The sequence below is a fragment of the Arachis ipaensis genome, chromosome B5, assembly GCF_059453495.1.
Source record: "Arachis ipaensis isolate K30076 ecotype BB chromosome B5, ASM5945349v1, whole genome shotgun sequence".
Lineage (NCBI taxonomy): Eukaryota > Viridiplantae > Streptophyta > Magnoliopsida > Fabales > Fabaceae > Arachis > Arachis ipaensis.
In genome coordinates, this window is record NC_142440.1 from 154,379,974 (window position 1) to 154,402,972 (window position 22,999).

Below are 22,999 nucleotides of genomic sequence, written 5' to 3' on the forward strand. Positions count from 1 at the left end.
TAAATGATTACAATTACTAGTATTAGAACAAACAAAAATGAAATGAATTTTCAAGGTCTTAAGTCTTAACCATATAATACATGTAATAGTGTTGCTAACAGTGTTTTCCATATCACACAAATTGCACCATAGGTGAGAGAGCAAGAGCAAGAACCAACCACTACAAATCTTCAATTACCAAAACATTAGTAGCCAAAATACAGAACTACATTGCACATACATACAACAAGACCAACTTCAATTCAAGAAACCAGTAAAAGGGACAGAAACCGCTTTCATCAACCATCCCATGAGTGCATATACATACACTAAAACAAAATTTTGTATCACCATTTGCAAATTCTACATACACTCAAAATCCAAATGTGCAACCAAACTCACACTAAGTAAGCTTCTTTGGTGATTTTTGGCCTATGAACTCCTTTCTAACTCTACCTCTATTCTTCACCTTCACTCCCCGGTGTTGTTGTAGCATTTTCCACCAATTTGGATTCTTCTTTCTATGTCCATGTGGGGCATTCCTTGAACCTTTCACAGCAACCTTGTGAGGTTTCTTCGGCTTCTTTGCATGCCGTATGTGTCCCATGAGCCCTTCCACAAGCCTGTGAAACTGTCCAACCTGGTTCCTGTGAGTCACTCTTGCAACAGCACTTCCTCTCCTTGGCTTCTCGTCGCTTCCATTCGTTATCATCCCATGATGCTTGTTCTTATGGTGGAAGACATTCTGCAAGTTACTCCACATAGAGTGTCTTTGCCTCCTCTTTGAGTCAATGCTTCCATCATCATCATAATTATCATCATTATCATGGTGATAGTGATGATGATGGTGGTGGTGGTGAAAGATTAGTCCCAACTTGTTCTTCAGCCTCCTTAGTCCTCCAACTTTTTTCTCAGGTTTTATTTTGTTGTAGTATCTATGAGACTTGAGGCTATCAGAGCTATTCAAAGAGTTATAATTATCATTAGATGTATAAGAATTATTATCACACTCCTCTGAACTATATTCATATGATGCATCAACCATAGTTCCTGATGTGGAAACTTCTGTCTCACCTTGCAAGGAGTGGTCCTCAGAACTGTTACCACCACTACCATTGGCACTTCTTACTTCTTGTGAGGTCCAGCTAGAAGAAGATTGATAGTCATTTGAACTAGACTCCTCAACTTCATCATCATCCTTATCTTGTGGTTCATCCCTTTCCTTATGGGATCCTTTTCTGTGTAATGCAGACCCTTCTCTATTTTTATGAGAGAATACCTTAATTCCACTGTACCTTTGATCCAGTAGTGTTGGTCTTATCACCATCTGATGTGGTTGTGGCTGTTTCCTTGCAATGCTGGAAGCTGTGGATTTCACTGGAAGATGTCTATAAGAATGTTCAAGACTCTTTTTCTCATGATTTTGATCAGCTTCTGACCGAGTCACTGGATTGTTTCTTACCACATTTTCCCCATTTCTGTGGCCAGTTAATGGCTTCTTAGTAACATCATTTTGATTCAATGAGTTAACTCTATTAGTCATGGGAAATTTTTGTGTTGGAGGTTGAATCTTACCCTGACTTCTTGATTCCTCTTCTCTAAATACCAGTTGGGAACTAATTTGCTTTGGTATGTCATTGCTCTTTGGATACACAGCATCAACATGAGGCATATCTAGATTTGTTACCTGGGGTATATTTTGCTTATCTGCACTGTTCTTTGTGGAACTTACAAGATTTGAGCAGAGTTGCAAAGCAAACATACGAGATTCAATTCTTTTCATTGCACTAAGCAAATCATCACAAAAGTCCTTCTGATTTGAGGATTCAACATGTCCGGTATCACTAGGATTGTATTGAAGCTCATCAATTGTACTCAGCAGTGGTATATTCTTGTTTTTATAGGACTCATCACCATTATTATGATGGTCTTCACCAGTACTCTCTTTGCTATACTCAATAGGCATGGTTGTTGTTGCACTAACCAAATCAATTTTCTCACATAAGCTAATTTGTATTGGATTATTTTTCCCTCTATTATTAGAGATGCTACCTTTTTCTTCTATCTCGGATATCAACTTCTTCTGTAATTCTTCCTCCTTATGTGGTGTCACATCTTTTCCTTGATCGAGTGTTGTTTCTGAGACATTTGCTTGTGTTGTTATTATCTGAAAAAAATAAGCATGAAGAACACAAAATTAAACTAACAAATTAAAATCTTGCTCTGTCAAGGTGCAGTTTGTGATGCAGTCTATCTTAACTTCACCTTTAAATGTGTCTGAAAAACACTTACAACAGCAACATCTAGCAAACTCTTTAACAAACCACGAGCTCTCTCAATCAACTGCAAAAATAAAATAACAATGAAATTAGCACAGAAGAATATCAACTTTTGTGACAATTGAAAGTGGTGAATAAGAAACCACAAATAATAAAAAAAAAAAAAGGCAATGCTACCGTATAACTATGACATACAAAAGAATAGAGAAAGAAGCACTTACATCGTCTGAAAATTGATGTTGTAATTGTACGGTATTATTATGAAGAAGACTATACAAAAGTCTTATGGCACGAAGATTTTTATGAGCTTCCTCAAATTCCATCTATCACTCTATATTCTTCCTACAATCACATAACTATCAAAGAAGGAAGATTGAATAAGAATTGAGGAAGAAGCATAACAACGTATGTTGAGAGTAAGTTACCATGAGAGGAGTTATGAGTAAGAAGTAACCTCTAACAGACCAATTACAGTTATATCCCCTTCTCTCTATAAATGTGAGATGGTAATCATATTTGATTATTTGTCTTTGCTTGTTTGAGAAAAAAAAAAAAACAAACGAATACATTTTTTTTTTATTTTTTTTAGTGTACATCTTATATCTAATTAAATAACTAATTGATAAACATATTTTATATAAAAATAAATAATATTTTACATTTTCTATTAATTATATTCTATTATTTATCTTTTAGGATAATTATGATAGGGTAAAACAATATCTCACACTAATAATAATAATAATAATAATAATAATAATAATAATAATAATAATAATAATAATAAAGTAGTGTTATACTATAATAATAATAATAATAATTATTTTTACATTATCATAATAAAAAGGGATTTAATTGGACTAACTTCAAAACTAAGCACATAATATTTTATAGATATAATTGAAATTCCACAAAGCTTATTCATCTAAACTCTAATATTTCATGTTAATTAACATCTCTAACATTACTTGTGTACTTTGATTTTTAATCAAATAATAATATTATTATTAGTATTTTTATTATAACTAATGATTTGGAAACCAAACTACTTCATTTCATTAAACCATTTTATTGTATATAATGTCACCAGAAATAAATAATTTTGTTATGATTTATATTCTCACATGTAATTCTAAATAGTTCATGAAGTAGTTTGCCAAACAAAAAAGAAATAGTATCAACCTAATTGAAATAAGCAATATGTCATATTGAAATTTTAATAATCGCAATAAATTTTGAATGTTCATTATATTTGTGAACGCAAAAGCTTACAAACTATTATTAAAAAAGAAAAAATTTATCTCTTTTTTATTTGTCAACATATATATAATTTCATTATAGTAAAAATGCTATAAAATCTAAGTAAGTTCATAGATATTTGAAAATCAGTTTTAAGTAAATATCTGGATAGAAAATGAGGATCAAACAAGTAACACTATGAATTTATATGAAATATGTAAATATAATACTTACTAATGTATTTTAAAAATTTAACCAAATAATTTTCATTGAAAAAAGTTAAGCTAAATAATTTAGAATTTAGCTTATTTTAAAGTTGTGCTATATTTGCTTAAAATCTTACTGCTATATTAGCATAATTATTCAAACTTATAAATACTTAAATTTTTAAATATAAAAGAAATAGAATAATTTATTGGAAAATTATCACATGTTCACTTGTACTAGCATGGAACATCATGTTCTTTTGTACTATCCGGTTTTCATTATGTATTTGTCTTGTAGTGAAGAATTTAAAGACAATTTTATCCCTCGAAACAAAACTAAAATGACCCATTTGTCAATGGTTGAGTTTCTAAATTCCTGGCTTGGCTTGCAATGGGGCGTGAGCCACTATTTGTTCCACTGAGAGTTAAATGGTTATGCTATTCTTAAAATACACACCATTAGTAACATATCCTAGCATATTTAATTTATATTTATTAACAAATCATTCAGTTTTTTAGTAAAAAATTATAAACATATTCACCAGCTATCTTTGTAAAAATAATATTATATAAAATAAGCAAATAATATATATCAAATGAAATTTATTTTTTAAATATTAACATTACAATTAAAAATATTTAGCTCTTTTTGTTAATTTTTTTTAAATCAATTCTTTTACTTTAATTTGTCCTTTGAAAAGCTTAAAAATACAACTTTGACAATATTCTCATTCAAATCTTTTAAAATATTTGTTCGACATCTAATTTTCTAAAAACAAAAATTCGGACGAAGAATATACATCTAATAAAAAATAACAAAGAAAGAATATTTATTTTTTTAATGACATCACTAAGTCTAATCCATGGATTTTGAATTGATTTCAATCGATATATTTTTAATTTTAGTTTTTACAAAAAAAAAAATTTAATTCGTAATATAAAGATTTAAATTCAATATCTAATAATATTAGATTTTTCTTATTCTGTTGTCCTATGTGTGCAAAGAAAATACATTTGACTGTTTTAATATTAAAAAAAATATAATTACCAAATTATCGTAAATCAAAAGTCATTATATATACGTTCTCTTTTATAATTTATATATAAATAATAATATTAATATTATTCATAAATCTTATTACTCTATCATGATTTATTAAGAATATTATATTATGTTTTAATACGTAAATTATGGTAGGATAATTGTTTTACAAAAATACAAATCACACGATATCTTATCACTATTTACTTATAAATTCAATAGTATTCTTTAATATATAAATAATAATGGCACGATAGTGAAATTTTAAAACTGTATATAAAACTCACTAAACATAATTTGTTAACACAATTATCGCTAAACATGATTGATGTCCATCATGGATTTCAATAATAATTTCCCACCATCACATACTAATAATTTTTTTCAATACATAATTAAATTTAAATTACTAAAAATGATATTTTCAAATTTTTTAACATTATCATTCTGTGTATCTATATTTGGTCATTTGTTCAAAACGGAATTAACTATCAGTTTAGTCTTCACACAACTAAAGCTGTGTTCGCTTCTTTTTTATGTGTGTTTCGCTTCCTTACGATTCGTGTGCAACGTGAGTTCTGATTGTTTTGTTTAACTTTTTCTTCAAGTCTCCTAGTTAAATTTCTTTTCATATATACCTATGTATGTAATCTTATTTTTAGAGGTCGTAATAATTCACCATTTTTTATTTATGAACTTAAGCGTAAAGCATTACATATTAACTAAAGGAAACCGAAATCATGCATTGGCCGATTTTCAAGACACACGAAATACCAAAATGATTCAAAACAAGCTTCCACAAAGTTTCGGCCACCAAAGTCAATCCAATTGCCAAAACCAACTCTAATAATCACCAAATTCAAGCTATACACATTCAATTTACCATAAATTAATCCTAAGGTTCACAAAATCATTAATCCACAAGGGTTTTAAAGTGACTTACCTTTTTCGACGGTATTAAGAGCAAAATCCAATAATAACTCAATGCTAGATCACTCATAAACAACCAAAATCAAAGAATCTACTCGATAACTAAACCCAAAATTACGAAATTGTTAGGGCAGAAAACTGGACAAGAAAGTGTGAGTTTCTTACCACATTATTTGGTTAGAAATGAGCGCGTAGTCACAAACGGTACATGAATCGGAGCACCATAACTCAAGTTATGAACAAATGAAAAGGACGGTGAATAGTAACCCTCTTCTCTTCTCTTTGATTTCACCAGCTATGTTGTTGTTGTTGTTGTTTTTTTTATCGAAGATAGGAGACTCGAACCCCGCAACCTCTTAGGTGAGTATGGAGAGACTATGTCATTTCAGCTATAACTCATTAGCTTGTTGTTTGTGTTTTAGGTGGTGAATGAACTGATTGGCTCATGAATAAGGCTCTCTATATATAGTGTATGCTCCGGTCCAACTGCTTAGTATTTTTGGTCCGTTTGGTCCGACTTTGGGCCAAAACGTTTAGAATTAGCGCCCAATTTTCAATTCTAAATATTTTTTCTAAGGATTTTTATCGTTTTATTTTCTTACTCGCAATACCGAACAGACTTAAGATGATACTGCTGGCTATTTTTACCAGTTACGCGTTTTACACAATTTTTCGTAGAAAATTATATTTTCCTATTTGAAAAAATTCATTAAATTCAAATCTTACCTTTAAATTTTTAAATTAAAATGTCTAAATTTTTGAATTTATTCCGAACAATTAATTTATTATTTTATTTTGATTAAACGGTTAATAATTTCTGATTCTTACAAACATCATATACATATATATGAGAAATGATAATACCACTCTCAAAATTAATAAGTAATAACACCACTTTCTTTTGACTATATTTTTTATTTTATCTTCTTTTAAATTTATCTCTGATAATTATTCAAGAATATTTTTATAATAAAATAAATTAATACAAATTAAATAAATTAATAAATAATAAAATTAAAAAATTTTAAAAATATGAAGTGAATAGAATTTTTTTGTACATAAATATTTATCCTAATTATACTTAATTTTGTCTTTATTAAAAATTTATTTAACTTTATCAATATTAATTTTTTAATATGTTCAATTACTTTCCTCTAATAATATTAAGATGTTAAATAATTGTTTTTAAATTTACATAAAAATTAAAATGTTGAGCTGTTTCATCACTTATCTGTGTAATCAGAGAGGATTCACACTTAATGAAGAGGGAACATTTGCGTCCACATAATTTTTCCAAAAAAACTTAATACTATATATATCTTATTATATTATATTTGTCCTAGAATAAAATATAAATAACTTTTTTTATGTTTTATATTAAAAAAATATTTTGTTAAATTTAACGCATAACAATAATTATATTATTAAATTTGATTTGATATAAGAAAATAAATAAATAAACTCAAAAAATAGTGATAATTAGCTACATTATATTAATTAATTAATTGATAATTAAATTGAAACTTAGTTTTCTAATTAAATACAACTTAAATTATTTAACATAAAAAAATATATTATCTATATATTAATATATTATAATTATTTTGGTTAAAAAAATTTATTTATATCATAAAAACTATAATAAGTAGATTTGACAATTAAATATGAGATAATAAAAAGTAAAATAATTGTTTAAGAACATATATAAAAAAAATAATATTTATTCATGTTAAAAATAAAATGAAGGCCATTATAAATTATTTTTTTGTTATTTTGAATATTATACTGTGTGTGGAATTATATTTTTATTATTTTAAATACTATAACAAGTGATTGTGTGTATATTTCTAATTCTTATCAATATGTATAGATAGTTCTAATTTCGTCTCGTATGTGTAGCAATTCATTGCCGGCCAATTGCAGACTCTTAAAAGGAAATCAAATTCACGACGGATTAGTCCTTAACTTGTTGGGTATCGTGGAAAGCCAAAAAAAAATATCTATACCTAAATTTTATTATATTTTTGCCCCCCGTGCTAATTTTTTTTTGGGTCCGTCACTATGTGTAGCTGATATTTTTCCACCAAAATTTTTTATTTCATGGCATCACACAAAGACTTGGTTTAGTAAAGTTTTTGAAGAGGTGCTTGTGCTTTTTAAGAGTTCAAGCTCCTCATTTTATGTTTGGTAAATAAAAAAGATCATGTGCTTGTACTTGCAGCTTTTAAAAGATCGGGGTACTTTTGAAAGCACCTAAAATAGAGCTTTTCAAAGTTGATTTGTGCTTTTCAAAATTTAAAAGTCTAATACAACCTCATATGTTAACGAATTTTCAAATTTAATACTTGCATTTATGTCTATTATAATATTTTTAAATTTTAAAAACTATTTTACCAAATGCAATTGTTGTTGCTTGTATTTATTAAAAATAATTTTTAATTTAATTTACCAAATATAAATATTATAACTTTAAAAAGGTTATCTTTTAAAAGTTAACTTTTATAAACTTTAAAAAAGTAAAAGTTTTATTAAATTAAGACAAATTTTGGAGTCAATTTCTAGTGAAAGCAACAAAAATATAACTAAAAGGCCCAACACTATATCAGCTAGGCTTACATACAAACTATACAAGCTAGTAAAACACTCTTGATACACAAAACAGAGCTACTTCCCCAACCCACTTGGGCAAGCAACGGAATTTTGAACCTTTATAAACTGACCAAAGTATGAACCGGTTGCATGCTCAGCGTGGATTCTTGCAGGTGCTGTCCACGTAAAAGATTTTCAATCAATCTAAGCCATTTACATTTTTTAAAGTATATATGAAAGGTTTAAAATAGTGGAATCAAATGTTCCCATCAAGTACAACGGAACACCTGAACATCTTCCTAATTTATTATAGTTAGTTTATACTTTAGGAAGATGTTCAGGTGTTCCGTTGTACTTGATGGGAACATTTGATTCCACTATTTTAAGCCTTTCATATATACTTTAAAAAATGTAAATGGCTTAGATTGATTGAAAATCTTTTATGTGGACAGCACCTGCAAGAATCCACGCTGAGCATGCAACCGGTTCATACTTTGGTCAGTTTATAAAGGTTCAAAATTCCGTTGCTTGCCCAAGTGGGTTGGGGAAGTAGCTCTGTTTTGTTTTGTGTATCAAGAGTGTTTTACTAGCTTGTATAGTTTGTATGTAAGCCTAGCTGATATAGTGTTGGGCCTTTTAGTTATATTTTTGTTGCTTTCACTAGAAATTGACTCCAAAATTTGTCTTAATTTAATAAAACTTTTACTTTTTTAAAGTTTATAAAAGTTAACTTTTAAAAGATAACCTTTTTAAAGTTATAATATTTATATTTGGTAAATTAAATTAAAAATTATTTTTAATAAATACAAGCAACAACAATTGCATTTGGTAAAATAGTTTTTAAAATTTAAAAATATTATAATAGACATAAATGCAAGTATTAAATTTGAAAATTCGTTAACATATGAGGTTGTATTAGACTTTTAAATTTTGAAAAGCACAAATCAACTTTGAAAAGCTCTATTTTAGGTGCTTTCAAAAGTACCCCGATCTTTTAAAAGCTGCAAGTACAAGCACATGATCTTTTTTATTTACCAAACATAAAATGAGGAGCTTGAACTCTTAAAAAGCACAAGCACCTCTTCAAAAACTTTACTAAACCAAGTCTTTGTGTGATGCCATGAAATAAAAAATTTTGGTGGAAAAATATCAGCTACACATAGTGACGGATCCAAAAAAAAATTAGCACGGGGGGCAAAAATATAATAAAATTTAGGTATAGATATTTTTTTTTGGCTTTCCACGATACCCAACAAGTTAAGGACTAATCCGTCGTGAATTTGATTTCCTTTTAAGAGTCTGCAATTGGCCGGCAATGAATTGCTACACATACGAGACGAAATTAGAACTATCTATACATATTGATAAGAATTAGAAATATACACACAATCACTTGTTATAGTATTTAAAATAATAAAAATATAATTCCACACACAGTATAATATTCAAAATAACAAAAAAATAATTTATAATGGCCTTCATTTTATTTTTAACATGAATAAATATTATTTTTTTTATATATGTTCTTAAACAATTATTTTACTTTTTATTATCTCATATTTAATTGTCAAATCTACTTATTATAGTTTTTATGATATAAATAAATTTTTTTAACCAAAATAATTATAATATATTAATATATAGATAATATATTTTTTTATGTTAAATAATTTTTAAAAAATTACTAATAATTTAAGTTGTATTTAATTAGAAAACTAAGTTTCAATTTAATTATCAATTAATTAATTAATATAATGTAGCTAATTATCACTATTTTTTGAGTTTATTTATTTATTTTCTTATATCAAATCAAATTTAATAATATAATTATTGTTATGCGTTAAATTTAACAAAATATTTTTTTAATATAAAACATAAAAAAAGTTATTTATATTTTATTCTAGGACAAATATAATATAATAAGATATATATAGTATTAAGTTTTTTTGGAAAAATTATGTGGACGCAAATGTTCCCTCTTCATTAAGTGTGAATCCTCTCTGATTACACAGATAAGTGATGAAACAGCTCAACATTTTAATTTTTATGTAAATTTAAAAACAATTATTTAACATCTTAATATTATTAGAGGAAAGTAATTGAACATATTAAAAAATTAATATTGATAAAGTTAAATAAATTTTTAATAAAGACAAAATTAAGTATAATTAGGATAAATATTTATGTACAAAAAAATTCTATTCACTTCATATTTTTAAAATTTTTTAATTTTATTATTTATTAATTTATTTAATTTGTATTAATTTATTTTATTATAAAAATATTCTTGAATAATTATCAGAGATAAATTTAAAAGAAGATAAAATAAAAAATATAGTCAAAAGAAAGTGGTGTTATTACTTATTAATTTTGAGAGTGGTATTATCATTTCTCATATATATGTATATGATGTTTGTAAGAATCAGAAATTATTAACCGTTTAATCAAAATAAAATAATAAATTAATTGTTCGGAATAAATTCAAAAATTTAGACATTTTAATTTAAAAATTTAAAGGTAAGATTTGAATTTAATGAATTTTTTCAAATAGGAAAATATAATTTTCTACGAAAAATTGTGTAAAACGCGTAACTGGTAAAAATAGCCAGCAGTATCATCTTAAGTCTGTTCGGTATTGCGAGTAAGAAAATAAAACGATAAAAATCCTTAGAAAAAATATTTAGAATTGAAAATTGGGCGCTAATTCTAAACGTTTTGGCCCAAAGTCGGACCAAACGGACCAAAAATACTAAGCAGTTGGACCGGAGCATACACTATATATAGAGAGCCTTATTCATGAGCCAATCAGTTCATTCACCACCTAAAACACAAACAACAAGCTAATGAGTTATAGCTGAAATGACATAGTCTCTCCATACTCACCTAAGAGGTTGCGGGGTTCGAGTCTCCTATCTTCGATAAAAAAAACAACAACAACAACAACATAGCTGGTGAAATCAAAGAGAAGAGAAGAGGGTTACTATTCACCGTCCTTTTCATTTGTTCATAACTTGAGTTATGGTGCTCCGATTCATGTACCGTTTGTGACTACGCGCTCATTTCTAACCAAATAATGTGGTAAGAAACTCACACTTTCTTGTCCAGTTTTCTGCCCTAACAATTTCGTAATTTTGGGTTTAGTTATCGAGTAGATTCTTTAATTTTGGTTGTTTATGAGTGATCTAGCATTGAGTTATTATTGGATTTTGCTCTTAATACCGTCGAAAAAGGTAAGTCACTTTAAAACCCTTGTGGATTAATGATTTTGTGAACCTTAGGATTAATTTATGGTAAATTGAATGTGTATAGCTTGAATTTGGTGATTATTAGAGTTGGTTTTGGCAATTGGATTGACTTTGGTGGCCGAAACTTTGTGGAAGCTTGTTTTGAATCATTTTGGTATTTCGTGTGTCTTGAAAATCGGCCAATGCATGATTTCGGTTTCCTTTAGTTAATATGTAATGCTTTACGCTTAAGTTCATAAATAAAAAATGGTGAATTATTACGACCTCTAAAAATAAGATTACATACATAGGTATATATGAAAAGAAATTTAACTAGGAGACTTGAAGAAAAAGTTAAACAAAACAATCAGAACTCACGTTGCACACGAATCGTAAGGAAGCGAAACACACATAAAAAAGAAGCGAACACAGCTTTAGTTGTGTGAAGACTAAACTGATAGTTAATTCCGTTTTGAACAAATGACCAAATATAGATACACAGAATGATAATGTTAAAAAATTTGAAAATATCATTTTTAGTAATTTAAATTTAATTATGTATTGAAAAAAATTATTAGTATGTGATGGTGGGAAATTATTATTGAAATCCATGATGGACATCAATCATGTTTAGCGATAATTGTGTTAACAAATTATGTTTAGTGAGTTTTATATACAGTTTTAAAATTTCACTATCGTGCCATTATTATTTATATATTAAAGAATACTATTGAATTTATAAGTAAATAGTGATAAGATATCGTGTGATTTGTATTTTTGTAAAACAATTATCCTACCATAATTTACGTATTAAAACATAATATAATATTCTTAATAAATCATGATAGAGTAATAAGATTTATGAATAATATTAATATTATTATTTATATATAAATTATAAAAGAGAACGTATATATAATGACTTTTGATTTACGATAATTTGGTAATTATATTTTTTTTAATATTAAAACAGTCAAATGTATTTTCTTTGCACACATAGGACAACAGAATAAGAAAAATCTAATATTATTAGATATTGAATTTAAATCTTTATATTACGAATTAAATTTTTTTTTTTGTAAAAACTAAAATTAAAAATATATCGATTGAAATCAATTCAAAATCCATGGATTAGACTTAGTGATGTCATTAAAAAAATAAATATTCTTTCTTTGTTATTTTTTATTAGATGTATATTCTTCGTCCGAATTTTTGTTTTTAGAAAATTAGATGTCGAACAAATATTTTAAAAGATTTGAATGAGAATATTGTCAAAGTTGTATTTTTAAGCTTTTCAAAGGACAAATTAAAGTAAAAGAATTGATTTAAAAAAAATTAACAAAAAGAGCTAAATATTTTTAATTGTAATGTTAATATTTAAAAAATAAATTTCATTTGATATATATTATTTGCTTATTTTATATAATATTATTTTTACAAAGATAGCTGGTGAATATGTTTATAATTTTTTACTAAAAAACTGAATGATTTGTTAATAAATATAAATTAAATATGCTAGGATATGTTACTAATGGTGTGTATTTTAAGAATAGCATAACCATTTAACTCTCAGTGGAACAAATAGTGGCTCACGCCCCATTGCAAGCCAAGCCAGGAATTTAGAAACTCAACCATTGACAAATGGGTCATTTTAGTTTTGTTTCGAGGGATAAAATTGTCTTTAAATTCTTCACTACAAGACAAATACATAATGAAAACCGGATAGTACAAAAGAACATGATGTTCCATGCTAGTACAAGTGAACATGTGATAATTTTCCTATACTTTATAGACAGATAATAGTGTGAAGTGTCCTATCAAAACATCCAACTTGTATGTGAAATCAGAGTTCAGACTTTAACTTTCTGTTAAATTTTTCTCCAAGCTTTGACCATTCAGCTCTGATATTTGTCTGAATTTTCCTTGCCAATTCCTTCTCATCTTTCAACCATGACACTTGCTCCTTCAATTCATCCCTTTTATTTTTTAATATCTTTGCTTCCCCAAAGATTTCTCTCTTTCTATAAGTAACCATGTTCCTTGCTGATTCAGAAGCAGATATGCTAGCTTTAATGGCATGTATTTGTTCTTCAAGCTCCTTCTTTCTCTCCTCCAAATATTCCAACTCGTTTCTCAACTCATTTTCTAAGCACACGACTTCTCTAAAATGCACCTTGTTAGCTTCAAGACCCTCTTCTAGTTCATCAACTTTCAACAACTTAGCTGTGGCAGCCTCTATTTTCTGGCTCTCATTGGTGTAATCCAAACTCCAATGGTTGAAGTGTCTTGAAACTTCTATAACCAATGATCTTAATTCCAATGAAATCCCATCTCCTGGAGGTAAATTTGTGAGGTACTCTAAGGTAGCTTTCATGGCATTGTACTCATCAGGGCCCAAAAGAAGAGAAAAGTCTCTAGTGAGAAAGTCTTGTAGTGTCTTTAATGCTTTCTGTGTCGCTTCACTTGGCACTCTGTTGGCGAATTCGGAAACATCAATGGTGTTGTTGGAGAGAGGAAGAACAGAATTCTCAGCTTCTAGAGATGCATAAAATGCTTCCATTTCTACATCATCTACATTTGGTATCTCTACAAAACTTTTGAATTGGGATCTTGGTTGAGCTTTTTCTGGATGATCAACAACTATTGTATTTGATCCATAATCTACTACTGCATGAGAAAGTTAAAAAGGAATTGGTAAAACAATCAATGGATAGGAGTTATGGAAGATGATTGGTATATAAATCTAATGCAAATCTGAACTAGTTTTCATATCTCTAAAAGGCAAGCTTCCCAAGACATACCAAAATATCATTACTTATTCACACATTGCATATTTGTGATGAATTCAGGCTTACCTTTGACAGTATCAATGACCTCAAGACACACAGGAGCAATTGGATCTTCAGTAACACTTTCCAATGGTTGCATATGCATTAAAATCTTCTTGTCACTCTGATCAATGTCATTGTGGGATGCAGTTTCACTATTTTCTTTTCCTTTACTTCTTTCCCCCCATTCCTCTTCATGTCTACTGATCGTGTCACAACTTTCCGTGTTTTCAAAATCACAGCAGTTATCATTCAAACTCTTGGAGAAATCTTGTACTGATTTTGTGCTTTCTTCACTGGTAGCATTCAAATCAGCCTCGATCTCCTCAGAGTATGTGTTTGAATCTAAATCAAGTTCAGGGTCTGTGAATAGTATATTCTCCATGTTAACTTCTTCTTTGCATATATGAACTCCACACCAGCTCACACTCATATTTGATGATCCACTTATTTTCTCACATGAAATCTCAAGCTGATTCCAGTCATCTACTAGATATGAATCAAGACTGTGCCACTGGATGGTTGGATGCGTTCGTAAGTCATATATCCACACATGATCTGTGACCATTTTTGAGAAGCATTGTGGCATTTCCATTTCATAAATGTCTTCACCATTTATAGAGAACTGGACTTCACAATTTAAAGTATCCTCCGTTGCACCCTCTACTTCAATAACAAAGCAAAAAATAAGCACAGGAAATTTTTGGCGTGCCCAAAACGTCAGATATTCTCCTTTGGCACAAAAATCAAACCATTCTGGAACTCTTCTTCCAGGCACCATAACCTGTAACTCACATGCCTCAAAAATTTCCTGCAAAAGAGAGGGGGGGAAAAACACAAAAGAAAGTGTAAATGGGTGATAACAGAAAATAAAATGTAACAAGATTTAATAAAGTGGCAAACCTGGCTCAATAATAAGTTTGATGACCTTGGACTCAATGATGTGCAATTTCTTGCATTAATGTATTGTATATTGGGAGGAATGCTAGGGATTTCTTGGAGTAGGTTGCAGCTGTCCAAGTGAAGTAGTTCCAAGCTTTGAATTTCTTGAATGCAACTTGGAAGAGTTACAAAATAGTTTCCTGAAAGGACTAATAAAGACAGTTTTGGGAAACAATAGAAAATTGTGGGAAGATCTTCATCTCTAAGGCCACAGTTCTCGAGATTAAGAGACTTCACATTATCAAAGGTAGGACTAGACTTTCCTGATTCTCTCAATTTCATCAAGAAGCTTCGTAATTGGGGACATCCTTCGATATCAAGGTTCGTAAGATTTTGCAACATATCAAAGCTTTCTGGCAGTTCCTTGAGACTCAAGCAAGATGTCATGCTAAATTCTTGAAGCCCAACAAGGTTTCCAATGGAAGGAGGCAATTGTTCAATACCAGTTCCTTCTATAGAAATGGACATGAGATTGTCCATTTTTCCCAAAATAGATGGGAAACTTTGGAGACTTGAGCACCAATTAAGGATAAGACTTTGCAGTGATGTCATCTTGATCGAAGATGGAAAAACCTTAAGCTTGGTGCATCCATAGGCCCTCAACTCAACAAGCTTCTCAAGGAATCCAACAGAGTCATGAACCTCTGCCAAATTTGTACAGTAATCAAGATTTAGTTCTGTTAAATTTGGGACTCCGGAAAAGTCAGGTAGTTTTGTTAAAACTTCGCAGTAACTCAAATCCAAAGATGTCAGTGTGTCCAAATGCTGCAAAGCGAAATATATAAATTAGAATGCAACTTCAAGTTCTATGCTCAGAGAGAAAGAAACATAGGAAAACTCAAGTGAAGAAACCTTACCTTGAATGGCTCTTGCATTGCGAAACGGCTGCGCGACAAGTTGAGCACAGCAAGTTTCTTTGGAAGGAAACTAGATGGGAAAGATGATGAAGGATACTCCATCCAATCAAGCAGCCTTAAATTGTTTGGAAGATCTTGAGGGCTTCCAAAAAATTGTCCATTTCGAACTATGAGAATTTTAAGATTTTTCATTTTTTTGAAGGAATCATTCTTCAAGTGTACCATGTATTGATCTGGAAGGTCCACCATCATGCCTTGAATTTTGTAAGTCCCCTTTTGTATCAAAGCACAAGTAAGCTAGTTTTAGAATAATGAATCTGAGAATTATGTTAGTAAATTCTTTCAAACAAAAGAATATGAATAACATCACATAGATGGCCCTTACCGTGCTTTCAGTAAGTACTTCAATAACATCTTCATGATACCATATTCTACTTCGCTTACCGGGCTCCAGAGGTGAATCTTCTCTTACAATCTCCCTACCCATGTCTTGAATCAGATCATGCATTCTCAATCTGTTGTACTCATCAATACTTACTAAAGATCTATCAATAAGTACACCAATACCGAATTTCGGATGGAAACCACATGCTTTTAGTGTCTTTTCAACATATTCCATTGTCTCCCCTTTGAAGAAACATGCTATATCCAGAAAAATTTCTTTCTCATTCTCCTCAAGATTATCATAGGTCACTCTAAGTACATTTTGAACCTCTTTATTAGGAATCTTTTCATATTTTTCTAGTGCAGATGTCCACTCATCCACAGATTTTCCAATCAAATTTGAGCCCATTACTTTCAGTGCCAGCGGAAGCCCCTCAGCATGGAGCACAACACGGTTTGAAATCTCCATATAACCTGCCTCAGGTTCTTTTCTTTTGAAAGCATTCCAAATGAACAGCTCAAAAGCTTCTCCATGATTTAGTTTCTTTACTTCATATGTTTTATCAACCTGATGAGCAGCTAGCAAATGCTTATCTCTTGTTGTTATAATTATTACACTGCCAAAACCGAACCAATCTCGTCCTCCAGCTAATGCTTGTAACTGCTCCAATTTGTCAACATCATCAAGAATCAAAAGAACTTTCTTGCAGCATAATCTTTTTCTTATAATAGGAATTCCTTTATAAATATTTCCCAACTTAATGTTCTTGTCCCCAACTATATCAAACAGAAGTGATTCTTGAAGTTGTACTAAACCTTGACGTTGATTTGAACTTTCTCTTATGTCAGCAAGGAAACTTGCAGCTTCAAACTGATCTGCAATCAAGTTGTACAAAGCTCGTGCAATCGTTGTTTTACCTATACCTCCAAGTCCATAGATTCCGATCACACAAATATCTTCACCAGGTCCAATTTGCAGCAGAGTTTTCACTTCTGATATTCGAGTTTCTAGTCCAACAGGGTATTCAGCTATGTGCAAAGGGGTTTGATTGATTTTCTTTGAGATCTCCTCAGCAATCTTTTCAATAAGCTCATACTCATACCTGCCAAGTTACAAGTTCCCCTATAACTACATAGTAAATGTCTCATGTTTTATTTTGTTCACCACGATATTAAATTGAAAGCTAAGCATGTATCATTATGGACAAATTTACTTCCTTCAAAACATGTTATTTTGTTCATCCACCAATAATTGTCACTTAGATAAAATTGGTAAACCAAAACATTAGCGAGTTTGGTCCAGATTTCATTGATTCATGATATGGCAAAATGCAAATGCATTCTGAGAAAGGAAAAACTGGGGAAGAAACATAGTTTACATACCCGTTTTTAAAGCTCCAACCAGACAAATTAGCTGCTTCAAACAAGGCCTGCTTCCATTTCTGCAACTTCTCCTCATTACCCTTGTATCTGACTTCATGGGCAGACATTGCTCTGCCGAAACTGTCTTTCTGATAACGCACCATGGAAGCATCGACATTGAAGAAAACCGGAAAAACCAATTGCCCCCTTGTTTTCATGCACTCAAGAATCTTAACAAGCTCATCAAGACACCATTTGGAAGATGCATAGTTTTGAGAGAACACAATGATGGAAATCCTTGACTCTTCAATAGCTCTAAGAAGAGCTGGGGAAATCTCTTCCCCTCTCCTAAGCTTATCATCATCTATGAAAACATTGATACCCTTTTTGTGCAAACTGTGGTAAAGTGAGCCTGTAAAGCTCCTCCTTGTGTCTTCACCCCTGAAACTCAAGAATACATCATAGGACCATCCACGGCCATAAGATGAAGTCCCTCCATACAGCATCATGGCCACAAATTAGAATCAAAAGTGATGTTTATTGCAAAAGAAAAAAGAAGTGATAAATTATGTATCAACAACCGGAAAGTAACAGTAGAAAAAACAAGCAACAAAACGCTATGAATTGAATAATTGAACAGACTTCAACAATGGTAGTTATCATCAGATATTGAAGCTCTCAAGTTACTATTGACTTTGTTGAGGAACCAAAGTTGTGGATAGAGATTTAAAGCATGGTCACATGCCTAACGCGTTATATATCTTTAGTCAACGAATAAACAATAGTAGGACGACTAGGACCACTCACTAAGCTATTGTTTGAATTTGTGGCCTAAAGTAAAAAGGAAGAGCTATTCCAATGTTCCATTTGTTTTATTTTATTTTATTTGTTTTCTTGTATGAAGAAACTCTAATATTCGTGTATTATTTAGCTTTCGCATCACAAGTAATATTCTATTTTCAGTTACATCACATCGTTCCACCATTGTGTTTGGAATAAAACTTTAAAGAGGTGACCATCTATATATCCACTTCAGGTGCGAATTTAATTAATTAATACATAAGACACTAAAAAAATTAATTACTACATAATGCATAATATATGGACTATGAGAACTGCTTAAATATTTCTTTAAAACAATATGCTATCAAATGGAGAAATATATTTAAAGTTTAAACCCAAAATGGAGGAATATACAAAACTATGATCCTTTCCTTTGCCTTCAATGCAGTGATGGTGTAAATTGACTGACTCTAAATGATTCCTAAGATTAACTTACCCCTAAAAAGCAGACAAGTATTGCTTCATTAACTAACATAAAGCTGTAATATTTCCTTGTTCCTAGATGGCTAGATCCAATCTTCAACAAAACTTGTGCTTTGAAGGACTCGTTTTGCAAGCTTTGACCATTCAGCTTCAATATTAGTTTCTGTTACAAATGCCCATTCTGTCCCAGCTTTCAACCTTGGCAGCTTATTCCTCAAACGATCCCATTTACTTCTCAGCACTTTTCCATTCTCAAACAATTCTCTCTTTCTCTTAGCAACTTTGTCCCTCCTCTCAGTAAATCCTGCAATCTCAGCTTTTATTGTTTTGATTTGATCTTCAAGCTCTCTCTTCTTTTGCTTCAAAGTGGCCAACTTAGTGCACAAAGCCTTCTCATCCGTCGCTATTTCCTTGAATTTTCTTACATTAGCTTTGAGACCCTGGTTTGCTTTCTCTGCTTTCGAAATGCTTTTGTCGACTGACTTGATTTTATTGTTGGCATTGTCATAGTCCAAAATCCAGTGATCAAAACTTTTTGAAAGTTGCTGTAATATTGCCATTGTTGTCGAAGAAACTTGTTCACCCCGTGGCAAATTGAGCAGGTGTTTGAGAGTCTCTCTCATCAGTTCATGAGTTGCAGGGTGATGCAAAAGAGAGAATTTTTTACTCACAAGGTCTCGCAGAAGCTGCCATGCTTTCAGGGTTTTTTTACTTGGCCTAGTTCTAGGAGGTTCACGTAGATGTGACAAAGGAGTGGTTTCTGCTTCAATGGAAGCATAAAATGCTTCCATATTTTCTTCCTTCTTGACAGTCCCAACCATATTCAGTCCAATCCTTTTCAAGAAATTGAATGCACATATTAGGAAAATGCTTTTATCGTTGACTATAAGCATGAGTAATTATCTCAGGACAAAAATACAAAGACATGATTGAATTCTCCATATTAACACTTACCCATCCATCAAGGTTAGTAACTCTACCTCTTTCTATTTGTGAGAATCATGAATTTCAAGATCCTTCTAATGTACCCTAGAAACTATATTAAACTTACAAAATAAGCAAAACTCTTTCATCTTCTCACTCTAGATGTTGTCCTCAAATACTTATGTTGAAACAGGACACAAATTTCAAGCTAGAAAAACGTAGATGATAGTGTTTCCCATTGCCAAACATAGCCTTAGTGGTTTTAACATCAATTACAATTACATGTATGCATCTAGTCATAGTAGGATTATACGCATCTTCATTGTTATTGAAAAACCAAATGATTAAATAAGCAAGTAATGCATGTATCGAGATAATAAAATGGCATGTTACCTGATGATATATCTAGCGATTCAAGAGGATCAAAATTCAGAAGCATAAAATTAGAATATCAAGCTAGAGTATAAAACAAAGAAACTTCCAGGGTATTTTATCTAGCAATTAACATGCAAAACTTGTGAAAGGAAGAAACTTGAAAAGATTAACTGCCTTTTAAAAAATGGAAATAGAGGGTGAGATGGCTTACCTTACCTGCTAACAAAGAAGAACAATAGCTTTGTTTGTTCCGAAAATTTTTGGCCAGTGCATCGAGTACAATCTTTAGAATATCTTAGTGAAGGAAAGTGAAGGGTTTTTATGCTACACTGTAACGCACAGCAATTAATTTAAACTTTAAAATTTTGTTAGAAACGGTTTCAGAGAATTTGTGGTGCTAGATGGTTATGGTGCAAACAAAAGCACAGTTATTCAAGGTCATTTTATTTATAGAGAAAATGACAAATAGACCCCTTATCTTTTGCTCTGTGGATATTTTTGTTTCTGATCATTGAAAAATACTTTTAACTTTTTCAATAGTCAGGACGAAAATGTCCGCAGAATAAAAGATCAGAACCTATTTGTCCTTTTTTCTTATTTATATTTTTTGTTTTCTTGTACGAAGGAACTCTAATAATCGCGCATTTAGCTTTTAACCCTAATAGACAATAGAAATTGTGAACTATGTGAATAATGGGCTATAATTTTGACCCAACAAGATTAAAAATAAAAAAAAAATCCACTCCTAATTACCCCACCAAAAACCCTATTCTTTACCTTTTAATTTTTAACCATCTCCTTCCTACCCTGATCACTGCAACATTACACTCCCCAAATCCTTTTATCGGCGGCATTCCATTCTTCACCGGTCACACTGCTTGGCGAAAAAAGTAAAAAACTAAACATATAATTAAAAAAAAAACCGCATAACTAATAAAATGAACATCCAATATAATTTAATTGTATATACTAAAATCTAATCCAACAAACTAAATATCAAATTTAAAATAATAAAAAAAAGAATTTAAAATAAAAATAATCATCTCATAAAATGAACATTCCGATATACACAACCGAGAAGTTGCACCGCCACCCCCAGCGCTGCTTGCATGACTTAGTGGCTACCTTTTCTTCTTGCCTTGTGAAGTTTTGCGAGTTCAATGTCTAACTGGGAGTACACAGCTAGCAAGCCTGCAACACCCGTTAGCACCATCAGCTTATTGTCTTCTCTAACGGCTCCAACCTTGCGGTGGTTGAAGCTACAGCGTCCGTAGTTGGAGGTGGTTTGGAGGATGGAGAGGAGGGTTGAGATAAAATAGGAACATAATGTTTATGATGTTCAACATTTATAAAGGACTATCATTGTGACATTTCTGGTGCAAAGTCTACTGTTAATACTCTTTGTAGGTATCCTATCTCACAGTACATGTCATATGAGGCACTAAGTTCAAAATACAAGGCCCTTTCTTTAGCCATTGTCAAAACTGTAGTGCCGCGCACCTATGAGGAAGCTGCTGTTCATCCTTGCTGGAAGGAAGCCATTAACACTGAACTTGAGGTGTTGAGGTAGAATCAAACTTGGTGTGTAACAAAACTCCCAGCTGGCAAGAAGGCGATTGGTTGCAAGTGGGTCTTTCAAGTGAAGTTCAATCCGGATGGAACTGTTGAACGCTACAAGGCAAGACTTGTAGCAAAAGGATTCACTCAAGTTGAAGGAGTAGATTTCATAGACACCTTCAGTCCCGTTGTTAGAATGACTACATTGCGTATAGTTTTGGCTCTAGCTGCAGCCAAACAATCGCATGTTAAGCAACTGGACGTTAATACAGCGTTCCTCCACGGAGATTTACATGAAGAAGTGTACATGAAGTTGCCTCCAGGATTAGATGGAACTAATCTGAATTCATTCTCTATTTGCAAGCTCCAGAAGTCGCTGTACGGATTAAAGCAAGCCAGCCGTCAGTGAAATTTGAAGTTCACAAAGACACTTATCACTGCTGGTTTTGTTAAATCCGAAGCAGATCACTCCTTGCATTCAAAGATCACTCCTCGTGGCATTACAACCATCATGGTTTATGTTGATGATCTGGTTTTAACAGGAAATGACTTAGCATAAATTGATCATGTCAAAAAATTGTTGGACAACAAATTCAAAATCAAGGACCTTGGTGATTTAAAAAAATGATGGAAGTGGCAAGGAATTCTAAAGGCATTCATCTCTGCCAACGAAAATATGCACTGGACATCATCAAGGAATTTGGTTACTTAAATTGTAAGCCGGTCAGCACTCCAATGGATTACACGTATGCTTCAAAGTTATCAAAGGAAAGTGGCACTGCACTGCAGGATCACACTCCTTAACGTCAATTAATTGGTCGACTTCTCTATCTCACAAACACACGCCCTGACATCTCCTATGCTATTGGGAGATTGAGCCAGTTCCTTTGTCATGGCCCGAACCTGGCCATGACTGGCGCTCAAGGGACAAGTCCCTCAGCAAGCCAAACGACCAAATTTTCAGAAAAACGGACAGAATCTCCTCTGTTTCTAGGACCTTACCAACATAAATATTA

The 22,999-nt window shown here is 31.1% G+C and overlaps 3 protein-coding genes across 3 annotated transcripts; all 3 read right to left on the reverse strand.

The window, feature by feature from the left end:
• Positions 1-249: 249 nt before the first annotated feature.
• KPL (kokopelli) lies at positions 250-2,719 on the reverse strand. The gene is made up of 3 exons (XM_088488794.1): positions 2,480-2,719; positions 2,245-2,322; positions 250-2,146 (listed from the first exon to the last, which is right to left on the reverse strand). Exons 1-3 carry the CDS (start codon positions 2,579-2,581, stop codon positions 383-385), a joined length of 1,944 nt encoding a protein of 647 aa, XP_088344920.1. The 5' UTR covers positions 2,582-2,719; the 3' UTR covers positions 250-382.
• Positions 2,720-13,137: 10,418 nt separating this feature from the next.
• On the reverse strand, positions 13,138-18,694 carry LOC107644623 (disease resistance protein RPS4B). The gene is made up of 6 exons (XM_016348519.3): positions 17,883-18,694; positions 16,501-17,602; positions 16,116-16,388; positions 15,220-16,023; positions 14,344-15,127; positions 13,138-14,155 (listed from the first exon to the last, which is right to left on the reverse strand). The coding sequence occupies exons 1-6, from the start codon at positions 18,368-18,370 to the stop codon at positions 13,332-13,334; spliced, it is 4,275 nt and encodes a 1,424-aa protein (XP_016204005.1). The 5' UTR covers positions 18,371-18,694; the 3' UTR covers positions 13,138-13,331.
• A 319-nt stretch (positions 18,695-19,013) lies between these two features.
• On the reverse strand, positions 19,014-20,700 carry LOC110262650 (uncharacterized). The gene is made up of 2 exons (XM_021103103.2): positions 20,643-20,700; positions 19,014-19,961 (listed from the first exon to the last, which is right to left on the reverse strand). Exon 2 carries the CDS (start codon positions 19,946-19,948, stop codon positions 19,211-19,213), a length of 738 nt encoding a protein of 245 aa, XP_020958762.1. The 5' UTR covers positions 19,949-19,961; positions 20,643-20,700; the 3' UTR covers positions 19,014-19,210.
• Between the last annotated feature and the right edge of the window lie 2,299 nt (positions 20,701-22,999).